The 18,812-nt window shown below is 45.3% G+C and overlaps 1 protein-coding gene across 2 annotated transcripts in view; it reads right to left on the bottom strand.

Moving 5' to 3' along the window:
- Positions 1-18,812, bottom strand: part of LOC126298790 (serine protease filzig) — a 141,645-nt gene that overhangs the window by 32,717 nt on the left and 90,116 nt on the right. The window contains exons 3-4 of one of the 2 annotated variants that reach the window (XM_049990251.1): positions 10,931-13,319; positions 4,479-4,759 (exon numbers count right to left, since the gene is read on the bottom strand). In XM_049990251.1, coding sequence (XP_049846208.1) covers positions 4,479-4,759; positions 10,931-13,319 — 2,670 coding nt within the window. The remainder of the gene's footprint in view (positions 1-4,478; positions 4,760-10,930; positions 13,320-18,812) is intronic. The other variant, XM_049990252.1, reaches the window with a different exon arrangement.

Here is an 18,812-nt window from a genome sequence, read left to right as displayed (position 1 = left end):
ATAAGTAACACAATAATCCGTTAGCAGCAGGAACTGCCGATTGACAGTTACATTATTATCTCTATTCTCTTACAATTACGTGCTATTGAATGCATAGCCCGACTTCACGCCTTCAGGAGGGTGTTCCTATTTTTGACCATATAGTGCATTTCGGAAACATTCACTAATAATTCCTTTATGTGTATATTTTCGCTGCATCTATCAGTTCATTCAAAGCATCGAGCAGAACCCAACTGAAAACCTTACAACGGGCTCGACTAATTATTATCTATATTTTGCCGTCTTTCGCTAAAGAAATATTTTTCAATGAGAATCTGAAACAGAGGATCAGCATCCTTTCATTCGTCATCTTCACCGCGGTTCCTTACAACAGATATGGTTTTCTGAGATGTTATTTGACGAATGGAAAAGGCGTTTCAGAATGTTAGTGTTCTCGTAAATAGAATTCTTTCGGTAACCATCTAATCCTCACATAAACATTTTTCCGCCATAAAAATCTATCTTTTATAAATAAGAACTACATGTGACGTACACGTATATTGTAATGCATAGATAGACACAAAAGACATTCACATCAGGATCTCAATGGCGTTAGCGTGAGTGTAATGTTTTAGGAGGTTTTTCGAGTCCATATAGTTGATTTCTGGACTTATTCCCCTTCTCCACCTGAGAATCGTAACATAACAATAAAAACACGAAAACCTGTAGAACAAAAAAGGATATTGCGCAGATATGGCTTAGCCACAGCCTGAGGGATGTTTCCAGAATGAGATTTTGACTCTTCAGCGGTGTTTGCGCTGATATGAAACTTCCTGGCAGATTAAAACTGTGTGCAGTACCGAGACTGGAACTCGGGACCTTTGCCTTTGGCGGGAAAGTGCTCTACCATCTGAGCTACCCAAGCACGACTCACGCCTCGTCCTCAGAGCTTTACTTCCGCCTTTACCTGGTTCCTACCTTCCTAAGAGACCTTCTGTAAAGTTTGAAAGGTAGGAGACGAGGTACTGGCGGAAGTAAAGCTGTGAGGAGGGGGCGTGAGTCGTGCTTGGGTAGCTCGGATGGTAGAGCACGTGCCCGTGAAATGACAAGGTCCCGATTTCGATTCTCGGTCCGGTACACAGTTTTAAAATGTCAGGAAGTTTCATATCACCTCACACACCGCTGCAGAGTGAAAATCTTACTCTTATTGAACAAAATTTAGACTATTTACAAACAGAAGGGGTACATTGCTTCTCTCCAAATTAATTTCTGGATATGTTAAGTCAAGAAGGGAGTATAGCCACAGAAATAAAAAAGGGAAGATAAAAAATTTCAAGATTATCCTACAGCAGTTGCGAAAAACGTCAAAGGGCGGCTGAAACGGAATGCGAGAGTAATTTCGGCTGTTAGTGCACCTTCGGATATATTTCCACCCATTATCTATGTAACAGCGACGTCGCAAACACCAGAAAAGTATTTTAAAATATAGTTAACAAGCTAGAAGATTATTAAAATTGGACACAACCTGCCGCTGTTTACGGTTCACTTAAATTGTTATTGGAAGGCGGTGTCAGAGGGCAATAATGTTAGAACATTGTTTACAGGATGTCATGGCGGCTTTTGAAACCAGATCCTCTATTTCTCCTTCGTGTAACTCCTAAGGTGTTGGTAAAAATTGAATATCTCTCCCAACCAGAAAAATCCCTTGATCATTTCTGCACAGACTTTTCAAACGCCCCTCGTAATGTACATGTACAGACAAACAAGTATTTAAAATTTAGAAAAAATTGGATGGTTTATCCAAGAGAAAGATCTTCACAAATTGAGCAAGTCAATAACGCGTTGGTTCACGTCTGGTCCTGATGTAAGCAGTTGACTGAGTGATTGATTGATTGACTGAATTGTTGGACGTCATGTGGAATATCGTGCCAAATTCTGACTGACTTATTGAATTGTTGGATGTCCTCTTGAGGGATATCGTGCCACATTCTGTCAAATTAATGCGTTAGATCGTCAAAATCCCGAACTGGTTGGAGGGCCTTGCCCATACTCCAAACTTTCTCAGCTAGGGAGAGATCCTGAGACCTTGCCAGCCAAGGTGTGGCTTGGCAAACACGGAGACTACAAGCAGAACCTCTCGGCGTGTGCGGCCGGGTATTATCTTGCTGAAGTGTAAGACCAGGATTTCTTGCCATGAAGGGTAACAAAACGGCGCGTAGAAAATCGTCGACGTTCCACTCTGTTGTAGGGTGCCGTTTATGACAATCAAAGATATCCTGCTATGGAATGAAATGGCATCCCAGACCAACACTCCTGGTTGTCGGGCAGTATGGCGGCGACAGACAGGTTGGTATTCCACCGAAGTCCGGGGCGGCTCTAGACACGTATTCGCTTGTCATCGCGGCCCAATCCGGAACAGGACTCATCACTGAAGATAATTTTATTCCAGTCAATGAGATGCCAGGCCGAAGACGTATGCGTGGCCATATATGAGCACCATGTCGCCTTTTTCTCCACTTTAGTTACTGACCATGGATTTCTTACACTTGACCAGCTGCTTGCTCTGTTGAAACGTTAACTACTCGCCTTACGGAACGTATTCTCTGCACTCTACATAATACTGGCGTAAATTAGGCAGGGGCCATTTGTGTATCGAGTGCTTGTTTCTAACTGAAAATGAGTGGGTGTAATCCGTCACCTCAACACATACACTACTGGCCATTAAAATTGCTACACCAAAAATAAATGTAGTTGATAAACGGGTATCCATTGGAAAAATATATTGTACTAGAACTGACATGTGATTACATTTTCACGCAGTTTGGGTGCATAGACCCAGTACCCAGAGCAACCACCTCTGGCCGTAATAACGGCCATCATACGCCTGGGCAATGGGTCAAACAGAGCTTGGATGGCATGTACGAGTGCAGCTGCCCATGCATCTTCAACCCGATAGCACAGTTCATCAACAGTATTGTGACGAGCCAGTTGCTCGGCCACCATTGAACAGACGTTTTCAATTGGTGAGAGATCTGGAGAATGTGCTGGCCAGGGCAGCAGTCGAATATTTTCTGTATCCAGAAAGGCCCGTACAGGACCTGGAACGTGCGGTCGAGCATTATCCTGCTGAAATGTAGGGTTTCGCAGGGATCGAATGAAGGGTAGAGCCACGGGTCGTAACACATCTGAAATGTAACGTCCACTGTCCAAAGTGCCATCAATGCGAACAAGAGGTGACCGAGACGTGTAACGAATGGCACCCCATACCATCACGCCGGTTGATACGCCAGTATGGCGATGACGAATACACGCTTCCAATGTGCGTTCACTGCGATGTGTGCCAAACACGGATGCGTCCATCATGATGCTGTAAACAGAACCTGGATTCATCCGAAAAAATGATGTTTTACGATTCGTGCACCGATGTTCGTCGTTGAGTACACCATCGCAGGTGCTCCTGTCTGTGATGCAGCGTCAAGGGTAACCGCAGCCATGGTCTCCGAGCTGATAGTCCATGCTGCTGCAAACGTCGTCAAACTGTTCGTGCAGATGATTGTTGTCTTGCAAACGTCCCCATCTGTTGACTCAGGGATTGAGACGTAGCTGCACGATCTGTTACAGCCATGCGGATAAGATGCCTGTCATCTCGACTGCGAGTGATACGAAGCCGTTGGCGTTCCGTATTACCCTCCTGAACCCAACGATTCCATATTCTGCTAACAGTCATTGGATCTCGACCAACGCGAGCAGCAATGTCGCGATACGATAAACCGCAATCGCGATAGGCTATAATCCGACCTTTATCAAAGTCGGAAACGTAATGGTACGCATCTCTCCTCCACACGAGGTATCACAACAACGTTCCATCAGGCACCGCCGGTCTGCTGCTGTTTGTGTATGAGAAATCGGTTGAAAACTGTCCTCATGTCAGCACGTTGTAGGTGTCGCCACCGGCGCTAGCCTTGTGTGAATGCTCTGAAAAGCTAATCATTTGCATATCACAGCATCTTCTTCCTGTCGGTTAAATTTCGCGTCTGTAGCACGTTATCTTCGTGGTGTAGCAATTTTAATGCCCAGTAGTGTATATCACTGTAGTAGTTTGTGATAGGTGATGTGGTGCCACTTTCTTCTTTACAGTACCAGCATTTCACTACCAACGTACGTTGATTGGAAAAATTTTCTATTGTTTTGATCGTAGGATTCGTCCCGCCTGTCCTACCCCCCCCCCCCTCCTCCCCCCCCCCCCCCGGCCGCCCCCTCAAACTGTCGCAAATGGTTAGGAATATCCTGTATAGTAGCACCAGTATATAATGGAATTTATCGTGTACATCAATGAACTGAAAACGTTTAATCTGTCGGTGTAACTGTTGTGCCTTCCACGTGTACTCTGTGAGCTATGATGCTTTAGATAACAATCCCTGCAGGAGCTGCATAAGTAACTGGAAGTAATTTGTAAGTATGTTGAATATAGGTGTCAGAGAAGCACCAGTGTCTCTTACCATTCCTGTAATCGATTGGCTTTGGCGTGGTGGTTGCCGTCGCCTCTGCCTCAGTTGAAAGGTCGGGCTTTTCTGTGACGAGGGCCGTCGTCTCTGCCTCGACAGCGGCCTGTGCAGCAGTCGTCCTCGCGGTAGTCGTGGTGGTGGTGGTGGTGGTGGTGGTGGTGGTGGGTGTGGTCGAGACGGTGGTGGTCGTGTTGGGCCGAGGTCGCGTCGAGCTGGGTCGCTTAGTCGGCCTCCGCGTCGTCGACGGTCTGGCCGTCGAGCCCGCCGGCGGTCGCCTGTCGTGTTGCAAGTCACTCCTTGTATCATAGCAGCTCACCCACAACTCAACAGCAATGCGTATGCAACAGTGAACAGTGTGGTTCGTGAAGTGTTTCCCGGAACCAAGGCCGCTCTGCGGTTACGCGTTCCACCAACATTGGCGAGTTCGTGATCCGTTTCTCGTATGTGGAATCCACTTTAGAGTTTCCATAGGTTCTGAAAGCAATTCCATTAGTTTTAATTGTGTAATGGTTAGCCAAGTGTCCATTTCTTGGAGAAAACCGAGCTGACTGCTCTGTCTCTGAAGATTCTGATCTTGGCGAAAGGTGCAGATCCGCAACCACCATCACCACCACCACCACCAACAACACCGCCACCATCACAGACACGTTTCCACTGTTCTTGCATAAACATTGCTGCAGTGATGACTTAAGATAATTTTCTTGATTAACTCTGGATGCAAACGTTAGAAGTCTTTGACTGTCTGAAACGACATTAGACATAAATTCTCTAGAAAAGCAGAATATGGTTCATATGCAAGAGCCATTTACATCAAATTTGTTCCATCAAAAAACTCTGTAATATACTTCTGAAAGTAGTACTTACGCTGTTAATGGGAAACAACATTCAGCAGTCTGATTGGTTTTCAGTTTGAAAGTTTTAACATGTCATTTAAGAAAAATACTAAAACTTGGAGAGTCATATCTGCTGTTACCATATTAGAGATATCACTGAAATGTTGTCTTCACCCTAAATAAATGTTATTAATTTTTTTGCAGATAATCATCATTTTAATACTACAAGTTCTTGGCGTGAAATACAGAACCCTTCGGTATTAAAGACATAGTTTACGAGTTGGCAAACGTCATGTCAATATTTTTATTTTCTCTCAGCTTTTAATCTCGAGTTTAATGGTGTTTTACTCGGTGGCTATCGAACATACAAACGACATAAATGAATATGAGTTTTCTTAATTCATAACCAAATATCCATAAGTAGCGTAAAGTACAATTGTTCTCAGATTTAGACGGTGAAGAAACAGCTATAATCTATTCCGTTACAAATTTGCTTACCGGAGGAATGAAAGTCGTCGTTGATATCATTAGATATCATGCACCCCCACGAGAATGGTCGAGCGAAACTGCCGCGGCCCTGTTTTCTGCTCGTCTTTAGAGTCGTTGGAAACCTCCGCTAAATTGTACCTTCATTAATCCGTAAAACATTATCGTCTTATTCTCGATACGTATTTACTGTTGGGTCAGTGCATCATCGTGGCAAACGGGTTGGTTATAACTTGCATGTGTATGATGTCATGTGGCCTCTTATGGAAGGAAACCGGCAGGTATGAAACACAGGATAAGATGAAATTTCGTACAGATATTCTTCAGTGAAATAAATTTATATCTATTTCTCCTTTTTGTTCAACACTTTATAGTTTTTGGGGAAATAGATATAGGAATTTTTACTGTCGCCCAAGTACTAATGTCTACATACCGTTTGGGCACTGTTGATCCAAATTGTCCCACTCCTCAACGGCGATTCGGCGTAGATCACTCAGAGTGGTTGGTAGGTCACGTCGTCCGTAAACAGCCCTTTTCAATCTATCCCAGGCTTATTCGATAGGGTTCACGTCTGGAGAACATGCTGCCCACTCTAATCGAGCGATGTCGTTATCCTGAAGGAAGTTATTTACAAGATGTACACGATGGGGGCGCGAATTGTCCTCCATGAAGACGAATGCCTCGCCAATATGCAGCCGATATGGTTGCAGTACCGGTCGGAGGATGGCATTCACGTATCGGACAGCCGTTACGGCGCCTTCCATGACCACCAGTGGCGTACGTCAGCCCCACATAATGCCAGCCCAAAACAACAGGGAACCTCCCCCTTGCTGCACTCGATGGACAGTGTGTCTAAGGCGTTCAACCTGATCAGGGTGCCTCCAAACACGTCTCCGACCATTGTCTGGTTGAAGGCATATGCGACACTCATCGTTGAAGAGAACGTGATGCCAATCCTGAGCGGTCCATTCGGCATGTTGCTGGGCCCATCTGTACCACGCTGCGTGGTGTTATGGTTGCAAAGATGGACCTCGCCATGGACGTCGAGAGTGATGTTGCGGATCATGCAGCCTATTGCGCACAGTTTGAGTCGTAACACGACGTCCGGTGGTTGCACGAAAAGCATTACTCAACCTGGTGGCGTTGCTGTCAGGGATCCTCCGAGCCATAATCCTTAGGTATAGGTCATCCACCGCAGTAGTAGTCCTTGGGCGGCCTGAGCGAGGCATGTCATCGACAGTTCATGTCTCTCTGTATCTCCTCCACGTCCGAACAACATCGCTTTTGTTCACTCCGAGACGCCTGGACACTTCCCTTTCTTGACCCAAAGTAACAATGCGGACGCGATGGAACCGCGGTATTGACCGTCTAGGTATAGTTGAACTACAGACAACTCGAGCCGTGTACCTCCTTCCTGGTGGAATGACTGGAACTGATCGGCTGTCGGACACCATACGTCTAATAGGTGCCGTACATGAATGGTTGTTTACATCTCTGGGCGGGTTTAGTGACATCTCTGAACTGTCAAAGGGACTGTGTCTGTGATACAATATCTACATCCAACGTCTATCTTCAGGAGTTCTGGTAACCGGGGTGATTCAAAACTCTTTTTGATGTGTCTATATTATTCATTTTGTGTGTTTCGTAATTTCATGTATCGATCTCTTGGTTATCGTATTTTGGCGTTGCATTAGTACATTGCTGCGATTTATGGTGTCATTAAACTTAATTCTCATATTTTTGGCACTGAGTTTAGACTATTGGAAAGAGTGGTTAGTTAAAATCAATATCATTAAACATTACAGTGAGGTTTCGCTAACTCTCTCCGCGTCGCTTGAGAGAATAATTCATTTAGCTTTGATTTTATTTAATTATAAAATACTGAATATCAGAGTGACTGAACAAATAAATTTTGTGATCGCCTGCGTATTGAATTGAGCTCCCGTGTAAGTAATGAACGTTGTCGCTCACGCACGTGTCTTTCATTGTTGTGGAAGCTTAAATTCAATCTAACTCATTCAGTTTTACGAATAATTGTCCACTTCAGGGCTGGCGACCGTACTATTTCCTTCTATTATTAAATTTTCAATAACTGCAGCTCTGCTATTAAAAGACATTTTCGTCCAACTAATCAAAATTAATCTTTATAATTACGCACGTTTGCACCCATTCGTTATTAGGACAATATACCGGGTGATCAAAAAGTCATTATAAATTTGAAAACTGAATAAATCACGGAATAATGTAGATAGAGAGGTACAAATTGACACACATGCTTGGGATGACATGGGGTTTTATTAGAACCAGAAAAATACAAAAGTTCAAAAAATGTCAGACAGATGGCGCTTCTTCTGATCAGAATAACCATAATTAGCATAACAAAGTAAGACAAATCGAAGATGATGTCCTTTACAGGAATTGCTCAATATGTCTACCATCATTCCTCAACAATAGCTGTAGTCGAGGAATAATGTTGTGAACAGCACTGTAAAGCATGTCCGGAGTTATGGCGAGGCATTGGCGTCGGATGTTGTTTCAGCATCCCTAGCGATATCGGTCGACCACGATACGCTTGCGACTTCAGGTAACCCCAAAGCCAATAATCACACAGACTGAGGTCTTGGGACCTGGGAGGCCAAGCATGAAGTAAGTGGCGGCTGAGCACACGACCATCACCAAACGACGCGCATCTCTCGGACATTTTGCGAACTTAGTTTCTTTTTGATTCTAATAAAACCCCATGTGTGTCAATGTTTACCTCTCTATCCACTTTATTCCGTGGTTTATCAAGTTTTCAAATTTATACTGACTTTTTGATCACCCGGTATCCATGTTTCATTATAACGAATAGTTGTACACTTTCGATATACAGGGTGTCCAGAAAAGGACTCCCTGATTTCAAAATTAAATATCTCGAAAACAAAGATCGATAGAGGAATGCAGTAAACGGTATGTTTATTGTGAAAGCTGTAAGAAGTTTATACAGCAGTTTGAAATAATAGTTACAAAAGCTGCTAACAGATGGCGCTGTAATCACCATACGTAATGCCTAATATAAATAGTGAGACGAAGCCCAGAGGGATCAGTTCCACTACTGAAACGTGAAAGGAGGTTAGCGTACCGAAGGAAGAGATTAAAACCATGTACTCCATTGAAAAACGCGTTTTTCTGGTGCTAGAGTACCACAGGTTAGAAGAGAGTCCTATGGCAACAAGGCGAAGTTTTCAAGCACGATTTAATGTTCCAAAAGGACCCGATGCGAAAACCATTCGTACGCTCTTCGCAAAATTTCAACGAACAGACAGCGTAACTGAGGATCTAATGGGCCGCAAGCAAACCGCAGTTACGCCTGAAAATATCGCCACAGTTTCTGGAATTATTCAGCGAAATCCAATGTCATCCGTCTGTATAATTGCATGTGAGACTGGTTTGAAGCGTTCCAGCATGCAGAAAATTCTGAGAAAGAGCCTACACATGTATCCATTCAAAATTCAAACGCACCAGGCCATACCCGTACGAGCTGTGCAACAAATGGTTGCCTTTGCTAATCAGATGCTCACAATGATTGTTAGTGAAGGATTTGATGTTGGCTGCATCTGGTTTACAGATGAAGCACACTTCCACCTGAATGGATACGTGAATAAGCAGAACTGGCGATTTTAGGGTTCCGAATAGCCGTATTGTTGTGAAGCGAAACCCCTGTATTCTCCTAAAGTTACTGTGTGGGCTGCAGTATGCAACAGAGGTATTATTGGCCCTTTTTTCATTCGAGAAACGGTCACTGGTGCACGTTACGTTGCAGTTTTGGAACAATTTGTCACCACACAGCAAGCGTTAGAGGATCGACCAGGTACTGAATGGTTTATGCAAGACGGAGCCCGACGACATCGGACCGAACAAGTGTTTCGCTTTCATGAGGAATACTTCGGGAATCGAGTCATTGCTTTGGAATATCCCAAATTTACTGGTGCAGGCATGGATTGGCATCCATATTCGCCGGATCTGACTCCCTATGACTTTCTTTTGTGGGGCACAGTGAAAGACAAGGTCTACCCGAAGCATCCCGCCACGCTGGACGAGCTTGAATCGGCGATCTCTGTGGCATGTGACTCCATTTCGGTTGAGACATTACGAAATGTGATGGCGAATTTCATTCTTAGATTGCGCCACCTCTGCGAACAATTTGAAAACATTGTGACGTGATTCTTTGCAAAGATTGTTTTCATACGATTATTTCAAAAATGGCTCTGAGCACTATGCGACTTAACTTCTGAGGTCATCAGTCGCCTAGAACTTAGTACTAATTAAACCTAACTAACCTAAGGACATCACACACAACCATGCCCAAGGCAGGATTCGAACCTGTAACCGTAGCGGTCGTTCGGCTCCAGACTGTAGCGCCTAGAACCGCACGGCCTACGATTATTTCACTTATGTATGCTGATATGTGCTGTAAAGCGTACAGCGGCATCTATTAACAGCTGCCGGCCGCGGTGGCCGTGCAGTTCTAGGCGCTGCAGTCCGGAATCGCAGGACTGCTATGGTCGCAGGTTCGAATCCTGCCTCGGGCTTGGATGTGTGTGATGTCCTTAGGTTAGTTAGGTTTAATTAGTTCTAAGTTCTAGGGGACTAATGACCTAAGATGTTAACTCCCATAGTGCTCAGAGCCATTTGAACCATTTTTTTGTTAACAGCTTTTGTAATTATTATTTCAAACTGCTGTATAAACTTCTTACGGCTTTGACAATAAGCGTACCGTTTACTGCATTCCTCTATCGATCTTTTTTTTTTTCGAGATATTTAATTTTGAAATCAGGGAGCCCTTTTCTGGACACCCTGTATTTCCTTTGATGCCTTTTGCGCTAATGAAGCACACATAATGACATTCGATTGCACAGGTACCGAATGGTATGCGAGGATTACATTACTTTCCTAAATCACTTCAGTCAAATGCTGGGATGGTTCCTTCAACAAGACTACGGTCGTCACCTCTCCTCATAAAAGACAGATATCTGTTCGTATGCCTAACTGCATATTTTCGTTGACGGCGTTCTACATCACTGTAATATGATTATTGGAGAAATAAACTACTGGGACTGAAAATGAAGTAATTTTTGTTTACTATACCTTGTGGTACTCTGCGAGGACGACGGCCTTCTGGTGGTACTGGCGGTGGTTGGTCTCCTGTTGGGTGTAGACGGCCGCCTGGTGGGGGTGGCAGAGGGCCTCCTGGTGGTGGAGGCTGCCACGGCGGCTGCGGTGGCGGGGCGGCGAGTCGTCGAGCCCGTGGTGGGGCGACGAGTCGGCCGACGAGTCGTGCTGCCGGGCTGCGTCGGCCGACGAGTCGGCCGACGAGTCGTCGACTGCGCCACTGGCGGCGCCACCGTCGTCACGTTGCGCGGCCTGTAGATCACCTCCTCCAGATCCTGGAAGTTGCCCTGCAGCGACTGCACTATCTTGTTCACGAACGCCTGCATCTTATCGTCGAACTTCTCGTCCTCCACGAATTCTGGCGTGGTAATGTCGTTGTCGTCCGGCACTAGCGGTACCTCGTGACTCGGCTCGGAGCTCGGTTCTGTCGCCAGCACAACTTGCAGAGTCTCCTGCTGTGATACGCTCATGTTCAGCTGTGGGTTCCGCACTGGTGGAAAGTTGACGAGGTCAGCGATTGACGTTACCTGATCGTACTCCGTCGATGTCGAGTATGTCGTGGGTCTTTTAGTCACGGTAGTAGTGCCTAAGGTTCCAGTCACAGCAGTAACTGTAGGTGGGCGTTTAGCAATTGTTGGGACGTGACTGGAGATCGGTCGGACTGTCACAGTAGTCGGTGGTCGAGAAGTAACTGGAGGCACTTTGACAGTCGTGCTTTCCAGTTTCGTCACAGTTGAAGTAGAAGGTCTCTGTGAGAAGGAGGGTTTCTTCGTTACCAATTCACTAGTAACTTCGTCAGCTGGTGGTGTGTAGAAAGTATATGGTGGCGGCCTCCTAGTGGAAATATGTACTGTCGGAAAGTTTTGAGTGGTATAAGCTGAGTTAGGCGGGCTCAGCACTATCACCGTTGGAGCAGGCGGCTTAGAGTGAGTGGGAACAGATGTCAGAGGCACCTCCTGCAAGGTTGGGAAGACAATAGGACTCACAGAGTCCTTTTCCGGAAAGTTCAGTGCAGATGTTGTATATATTGAAGGTCTGGATGTCGTCTTTGTAGTATAATAAGTGGTAGAAGAAAATAGAGGTTTCTTGGAGGAGCTTTCGGTTCCCTGAGATGTCGGACTGGGAGTGTTGTGGGAGGCCCACTGCGGTTTCTCATCGACAGACACCCAAGTGGAGAGCCCACTCTGCTGCCCGCTAGAGGCTGTAGATGTAAGTGTCACTTCAGGTAAAGGTTCGGGTTGAGGGTCCAGGATGTCGAGACCTGTCTCGTTCAGCATAGTTATTATTTGGTTTATGGAGTCGGCATTATTACTGGTAATACTCGTACTCATTGGTGGTTTAGTGAATTTGTCGTCAGCACTGATGGTAGCTATTTGCACCATTCCATCGTCGTCCGGAGTCAGTTTCCTCGTAGTCGTCTCCTGTCTGAAAGTGTAATGTACTGCCGTCGTGAACACAGGTTTAGTCGTCGCTTTGCGCGTCGAAGAGTAAGAGTCTGACGCGGTCGTCAATTTTGGGGACGAATACGTCAGTCTAGTGTCGTCGTTGTCTGGTTGCGAGGGAGGAACATTTCCTGGCGTAGTGGAATCGGCAATAGGACTCGTTGTTGTGGAGAAAAGAGTGATATAGCCTCCAGGTGTCAATGGCTGGGTGGTGAGTTTATTTTCAGGTGTGTGTTCTAAACCAGGCGAGCTGTAATATGTGGAGGAGAACGAAGTGGATTTACTGGTGCCGGCAGTTGAATAGGAAGTTCCAGCAGTCGTCGCGGACTTCTCTGTAGTGTGGAGTAAGGGGCTGCCGTCTTGGGGGTGGGACACGTCTGCCGCTACCGCGTTACTGCCGACGTAGCTGAACGTGCTGAGCTCGGGCTCGGGTCGAGTGGCGTCGAACAGAATGTCGGTCTCGGGCTCGTGAGGGCCGGACACGTTGTAGTGCGTGGCGGGCTCGAACAGGTCCTGTAGGTCGCCCGAGTCGTGGACGTGCGAGCCGTTCTGGTGGACGAGGACGGTGTCGGGCGGCGGCTGCGGCTGTGGCATGTGGGCCGGCGTCAGCAGGAGGCCGTCGAAGAGCCCTGGCGGGGGCGGCGGGGGTGGCGGCGGCGCTGCCGGCGACGGTGGCGGCGGCGCGTCGGCCGCGTTGAGCACGTCCTCCGCTGGGATGTCGTCGGGCAGGGCCAGCTCGTCGGCGTCGGGCGGCAGGCGGCAGCACGTACCGAACAGGAAGCCGTCGACGCAGGTGCCCACCACCGTGCCAAGGCGCTGTGTGCACTCCAGGTTGAACATGCATACGCCGCGCTCCGTGGGCTCCATCTCCGGCGAGCGGCACGCCTTCGGCACGATGCGGTACCCGCCGAACAGCTTGCGACCTACACCGACACGGTTAAACACATATACTTCACTATTTCGAGGTCAATCAGGAATTTGACAAACTACGTAACTTCAACGTTTTGTTGCTGTAGAACCAGCAGCACTTTTATTTCGTGAAGAGTTTATTACAAATATTTCACAGTTGCAGCACATATGTTTTTGGCGATTAGTTTCGAACCGAACGGTTCAGTCTCAATCCTAACATCTACATGATGCTGACTTACAGGGTGTTACAAAAAGGTACGGCCAAACTTTCAGGAAACATTCCTCCCACACAAATAAAGAAAAGATGTTATGTGGACATGTGTCCGGAAACGCTTAATTTCCATGTTAGAGCTCGTTTAAGTTTAGTCAGTCACCTACGCTCAATTGAGCACGTTATCATGATTTCATACCTGTGCAGCTAGAACATGTGCCTTTACAAGTACGACACAACATGTGGTTCATGCACGATCGAGCTCCTGCACATTTCAGTCGAAGTGTTCGTACGCTTCTCAACAACAGATTCGGTAACCGATGGATTGGTAGAGGCGGACCAATTCCATGGCCTCCACGCTCTCCTGACCTCAACCCTCTTGACTTTCATTTATGGCGGCATTTTAAGCTCTTGTCTACGCAACCCCGGTACCAAATGTAGAGACTCTTCGTGCTCGTATTGTGGACGGCTGTGATACAATACGCCATTCTACAGGGCTGCATCAGCGCATCAGGGATCCCATGCGACGGACGGTGGATGCATGTATCCTCGCTAACGGAGGACATTTTGAACATTTCCTGTAACAAAGTGTTTGAAGTCACGCTGGTACGTTCTGTTGCTGTGTGTTTCCATTCCATGATTAATGTGATTTGAAGAGAAGTAATAAAATGAGCTCTAACATGGAAAGTAAGCGTTTCCGGACACATGTTCACATAACATATTTTCTTTTTTTTGTGTGTGAGGAATGTTTCCTGAAAGTTTGGCCGTGCCTTTTAGTAACACCCTGTATAGTGAGTATATGTGTATTGTGACATTCATCTACCGTCACTGTGTGATGCATGTATTGCTAATTTTAGATGGTTGTCATTAAGATCAGGCACATTCAATGCAGCCTCAGTAAGTCTAGCTTGAGAATAAATAAGTCGATTCCAAACTAGACGCCAAAAATATATGTACTACAACACTGACAGATTTCTGATAAACTCTTCACCCGAAAAATGATTAATGTAACCCTAAAATTATTATATATAAGGAGCAGTCAAATGAAATGAGACAGATGGAGAACAAGTAAGTAAACTGTTTATTATTTCGAAAATAATCCCTGTAGCTGTTAATATATTGCCGACCGCGTTGACCAAGCGGCTCTAGGCGCTTCAGTCCGGAACCGCGTGACTGCTACGGTCACAGGTTCGAATCCTGCCTCGGGCATGGGTGTGTGTGATGTCCTTAGGTTAGTTAGGTTTAAGTAGTTCTTAGTTATAGGGGACTGATGACCTCAGATGTTAATTCCCATAGTGATCAGAACCATTTGAACCATATTTTTGTTAATAAATTTATCCAACTATAAGACAGGACTGTCAGAGCCTTTATGGAAAAGTGTTTGCGGTTGTCTACTCTACTAAAACTGATAATGGTGAGATAAATGTTCAACCGATCTCAGATCATATGAAGTGAACGATACCGCACCGAAGATATAAAAACCAAATATCCACTTCTACATAAATATGCGAAAATTTTTAAATGTCAACGTTTATAAATACTTAATGTAATGATAACGATTATTATAGATTTGTCATAAAAGATAGACAATTAATTGTATTTTATTTATGAAATATATGTTCCAAGGATTGTTCTGCACAAATATATCGATATATAATAGTAATTTCTTTGTCGTTAGATGTAAATTTTTGTTCTTTTGGGCAGCTGGTTGTACGAGTTTGAAGCGCGAGGATGGAGATCGAGGTATGTGTGTTTTATTGACTTGCATTCTGAAGTGAAATGACTCAAAATGTATATATGTAATTCTGCAGAAAGTCCACCAGAATTCATATTATTATTGAAACACCAACCCGACCACACTCTAGACGGTTATAGAAAGATAAAACACAGACAGGAAATGCACAACGAGCCATCAATATACATCAAAGAAAAGCAACAAGAAAGATAAGTATTTTTATTATTAACAGAACTGTTTATTTAAATTCCACTGTCCCTGTCACTCGTTGCAGTATGTCACTATCTCAGCGTGGAAAGTACTGTGGAAATGTGATCGGCCGCCCAAGTTACTGATTTACTCGCCGGCCGGAGTGGCCGTGCGGTTCTAGGCGCTACAGTCTGGAATCGAGCGACCGCTACTGTCGCAGGTTCGAATCCTGCATCGGGCATGGATGTGTGTGATGTCCTTAGGTTAGTTAGGTTTAATTAATTCTAAGTTCTAGGCGACTGATGACCTCAGAAGTTAAGTCGCATAGTGCTCAGTGCCATTTCAACCATTTGAACTGATTTACTCCAAACATTAACAAGCCACCTTCGGGCAACAAGAAGGTGAGGACGGTCAGACTACAGAACTATGATTGTACACAGACGTGCATCTCTTATTCCGAAGCAAGTTGATGACCACGAACGTCTTTCTTCAGAGCTCCAAAAATATGGAAAATCTTATGGGGAGAGATCGTGACTGTATGGAGGATGTGTAAGGGATTCCCAGCGAAAGAAATGCAGCGTAATCGAAACAAATTGGCAACATGTTAGTGGGAGTTTTGTTGGCAGGTTGTTTCAACTACGCTGCAACAATTTCTCTAGGAGGCCGTTACACATCCTCTATACAGTCCCGACCTCTCCCCATTCGATTTCCATGTGTTTGGAGCCCTGAAGAAAGACATTCGCGGCTGTGAGGTTGCTTCCGGCAAAGAGGTCGGTATACAATCGTGATTCCGTAGGCAACCATAAACATTTTTCCGTGGAGACACTGACCATCTTGTCTCAAAGTAGAATAAATTTATTAACGGTTACGATGATTACTTTTGAAACAATAAACAGTTTACTTACTTAAATTCCATATGTCTTGTTTACATTTGACTGCCAGTTATTTATTTTAAAACATAATATAGTTGATTTTTTGGGTACTCGTATGAATCACTATGTATTCCACAAGAACTGATCGTATGGCTTTTCAAGTAATGGAGCTGAGGAAGTTGTCCTGAACCTGAGTGCTTTCGTGCTTTCGTGAGTCAGAGGTATTTCTAGGAGTGCCTCCAGGAAAGGGTAGTAGAACCCAGTATTGTTCTCTAATACGTAAACAATCTGACAGATAGTGGGAGTAGCACTCTGATGGCGTTGTAATGTGAGGAAGTGCAGCCTTTGATTGACTGTAGGATGATACCGGATGACTCGGAAACAAGTTTTGTTTGGTGTGATGAATGGTAGATTGCTGTAAATGTGAGAAAATGTATGTTAATGAAAATGGGTAAGAAAAAAAATCCTGTCGTGTTCGAACACAACATCAGTGATGTGCTGCTTGACACAATCACGTCGATTAAACATGTCGGCTTAACGTAGCAAAGTGCAAAATAAAACGAGCACGTAAGGCCGCTTACAGGGAAGGCGAATGGTCATTTTCTGTTTAATAGGAGAATCCTGGGAAAGTGTAGGACATCTATAAAGGAGACCACTTTCAGAACACTTGTGCGACCCATCCTTGAGTACTGCTCCAGTGTTTGGGATTCTCACCAGGTCGGCTTAAAGGAAGACTTTGAAGCAATTCCGAGGCGTGTACCAACATACGACTGTTACGGAAATGTTCCGTGGACTTAGTCAGGAATCCCACGAGGGAGGAAAACGTTCTTTCCAAGAAACACTATTGACAAAGCTTAGAAAACCGATATTTGCGAAAAAATTCAGAATGACTTTACTGCCACGAACATGCATCTTATATAAGGACCGCGAATACAAGATGCGAGAAACCGGGCTCATACGCAAGAATGTAGATAGCTGGTTTTTCCTCTATCCATTTGTGTGTGGAACAGGAAAGGGTATAACTAACAGTGTTACTAGGTACCCTTCGACACGCACCGTATTGTAGCTTACAGGGTATTTATGTCGATGTAAATCAGCCCCACGTGACATGACGTTAATACCGTGTAACACCGTCTCTGGACTTGATAATGGCGGCTAAGAAGAGTCGGCAAGTTTCTTCATGTACGCGATATGCAGCTGAAGCCACTCATCAACACTGCACACACACGCACACACACACACACACACACACACACACACACATACATACACACACACACACACACACACACACACACACACACACACACGCAGGTACATTACCGCCACTTGGACTCAACAGATATACTGCCAGACGGAAAGGTGGTGTGCGCGTAGGAAGAAAAATCTATCCAGCTAGGCGACTGAACTTGCCCCTCGGGGTATACCAGTCAACCACTCCACACAACATCACTTTCGATCCTGTGGAGCTACCATACCTCATGGATTTTGACAGCCACGTTTCACCCACTGTACCAAGCAGTGAAAGACAAATTGCATGGGACTGAGCTCAGTTGGTTTAGCGGGCCATTCAGGGTACGACAAGGCCCCTGAGTGTTCGCGAAACCAGGGACGCATGCTTTCATCCACGAGGTCATGATTGTTGACATCCTGAAGGACGAGAGATTCTTCAGCATACTCGTCATGAAGATGTAAAAGGAAGGCCGACACGTATCATCAACAATGTTGAAATGAACAACCTGGTTCACGTTCACTGTAACGTGAATAAGTGTGCCCAATTCATGATACGAAAACTGTTCCCAACATATAAAGCCACCCCCGACATCAAACAAATCCTCCACACACGGCGGTTTAAACGCCTCTCTGATCTGTCGGTGCACTAGATGCCTTTCTTCATTTGAAAAGAGCCCAAATTGCGACTCGTCGAGCAACACTACATGCTTACTGCCAACCACTTTCAGTGTATGTGTTTGACCAACTGACGACTTCCCCTCTCTGTATCACTGGGTGTATAGGCGTTTTGCAAGGTACCCGGCACCAAAGTCTACTACATGCAGTTGTCTTAGCAATGTTCGTTCGGAAAGTAGTTGAGATGGACGTGTATTCACCGATAATAGCAGTTTCTTTCGGGATTTAAACTGATTGTCACTGCCAAGGCGTGGCACTCGCATTCAGTCACTGTTGTTTGGGATCTTCCTACAACAACTGCCCTTCGCAGTGGCACACGACTGCGAGTGGTAAATCATTCCTTGTAGACACCTTGGACTACCCGCATTGGTGCACCAACAGTTGGGTCATACACATCCACGGTGTTATCATGGGCACGTGCAAACGCGGTGGCTCCTTTTTGCAACCAGTATTCCTCCTCTAATTCCATACAGCCAACTAATACATGTACGAAACTGCACTCTTATAATTACGGTAGCTATGAAGGGTCTCATGACTACCTTGTACCAATTCTACATCTGCATCGCTCCAAAGCGACCAGTGTGATCTTTTA

Source organism: Schistocerca gregaria, chromosome X, assembly GCF_023897955.1.
Source record: "Schistocerca gregaria isolate iqSchGreg1 chromosome X, iqSchGreg1.2, whole genome shotgun sequence".
Classification (NCBI taxonomy): Eukaryota; Metazoa; Arthropoda; class Insecta; order Orthoptera; family Acrididae; genus Schistocerca; species Schistocerca gregaria.
This window is presented reverse-complemented; position numbering and strand designations above follow the sequence as displayed.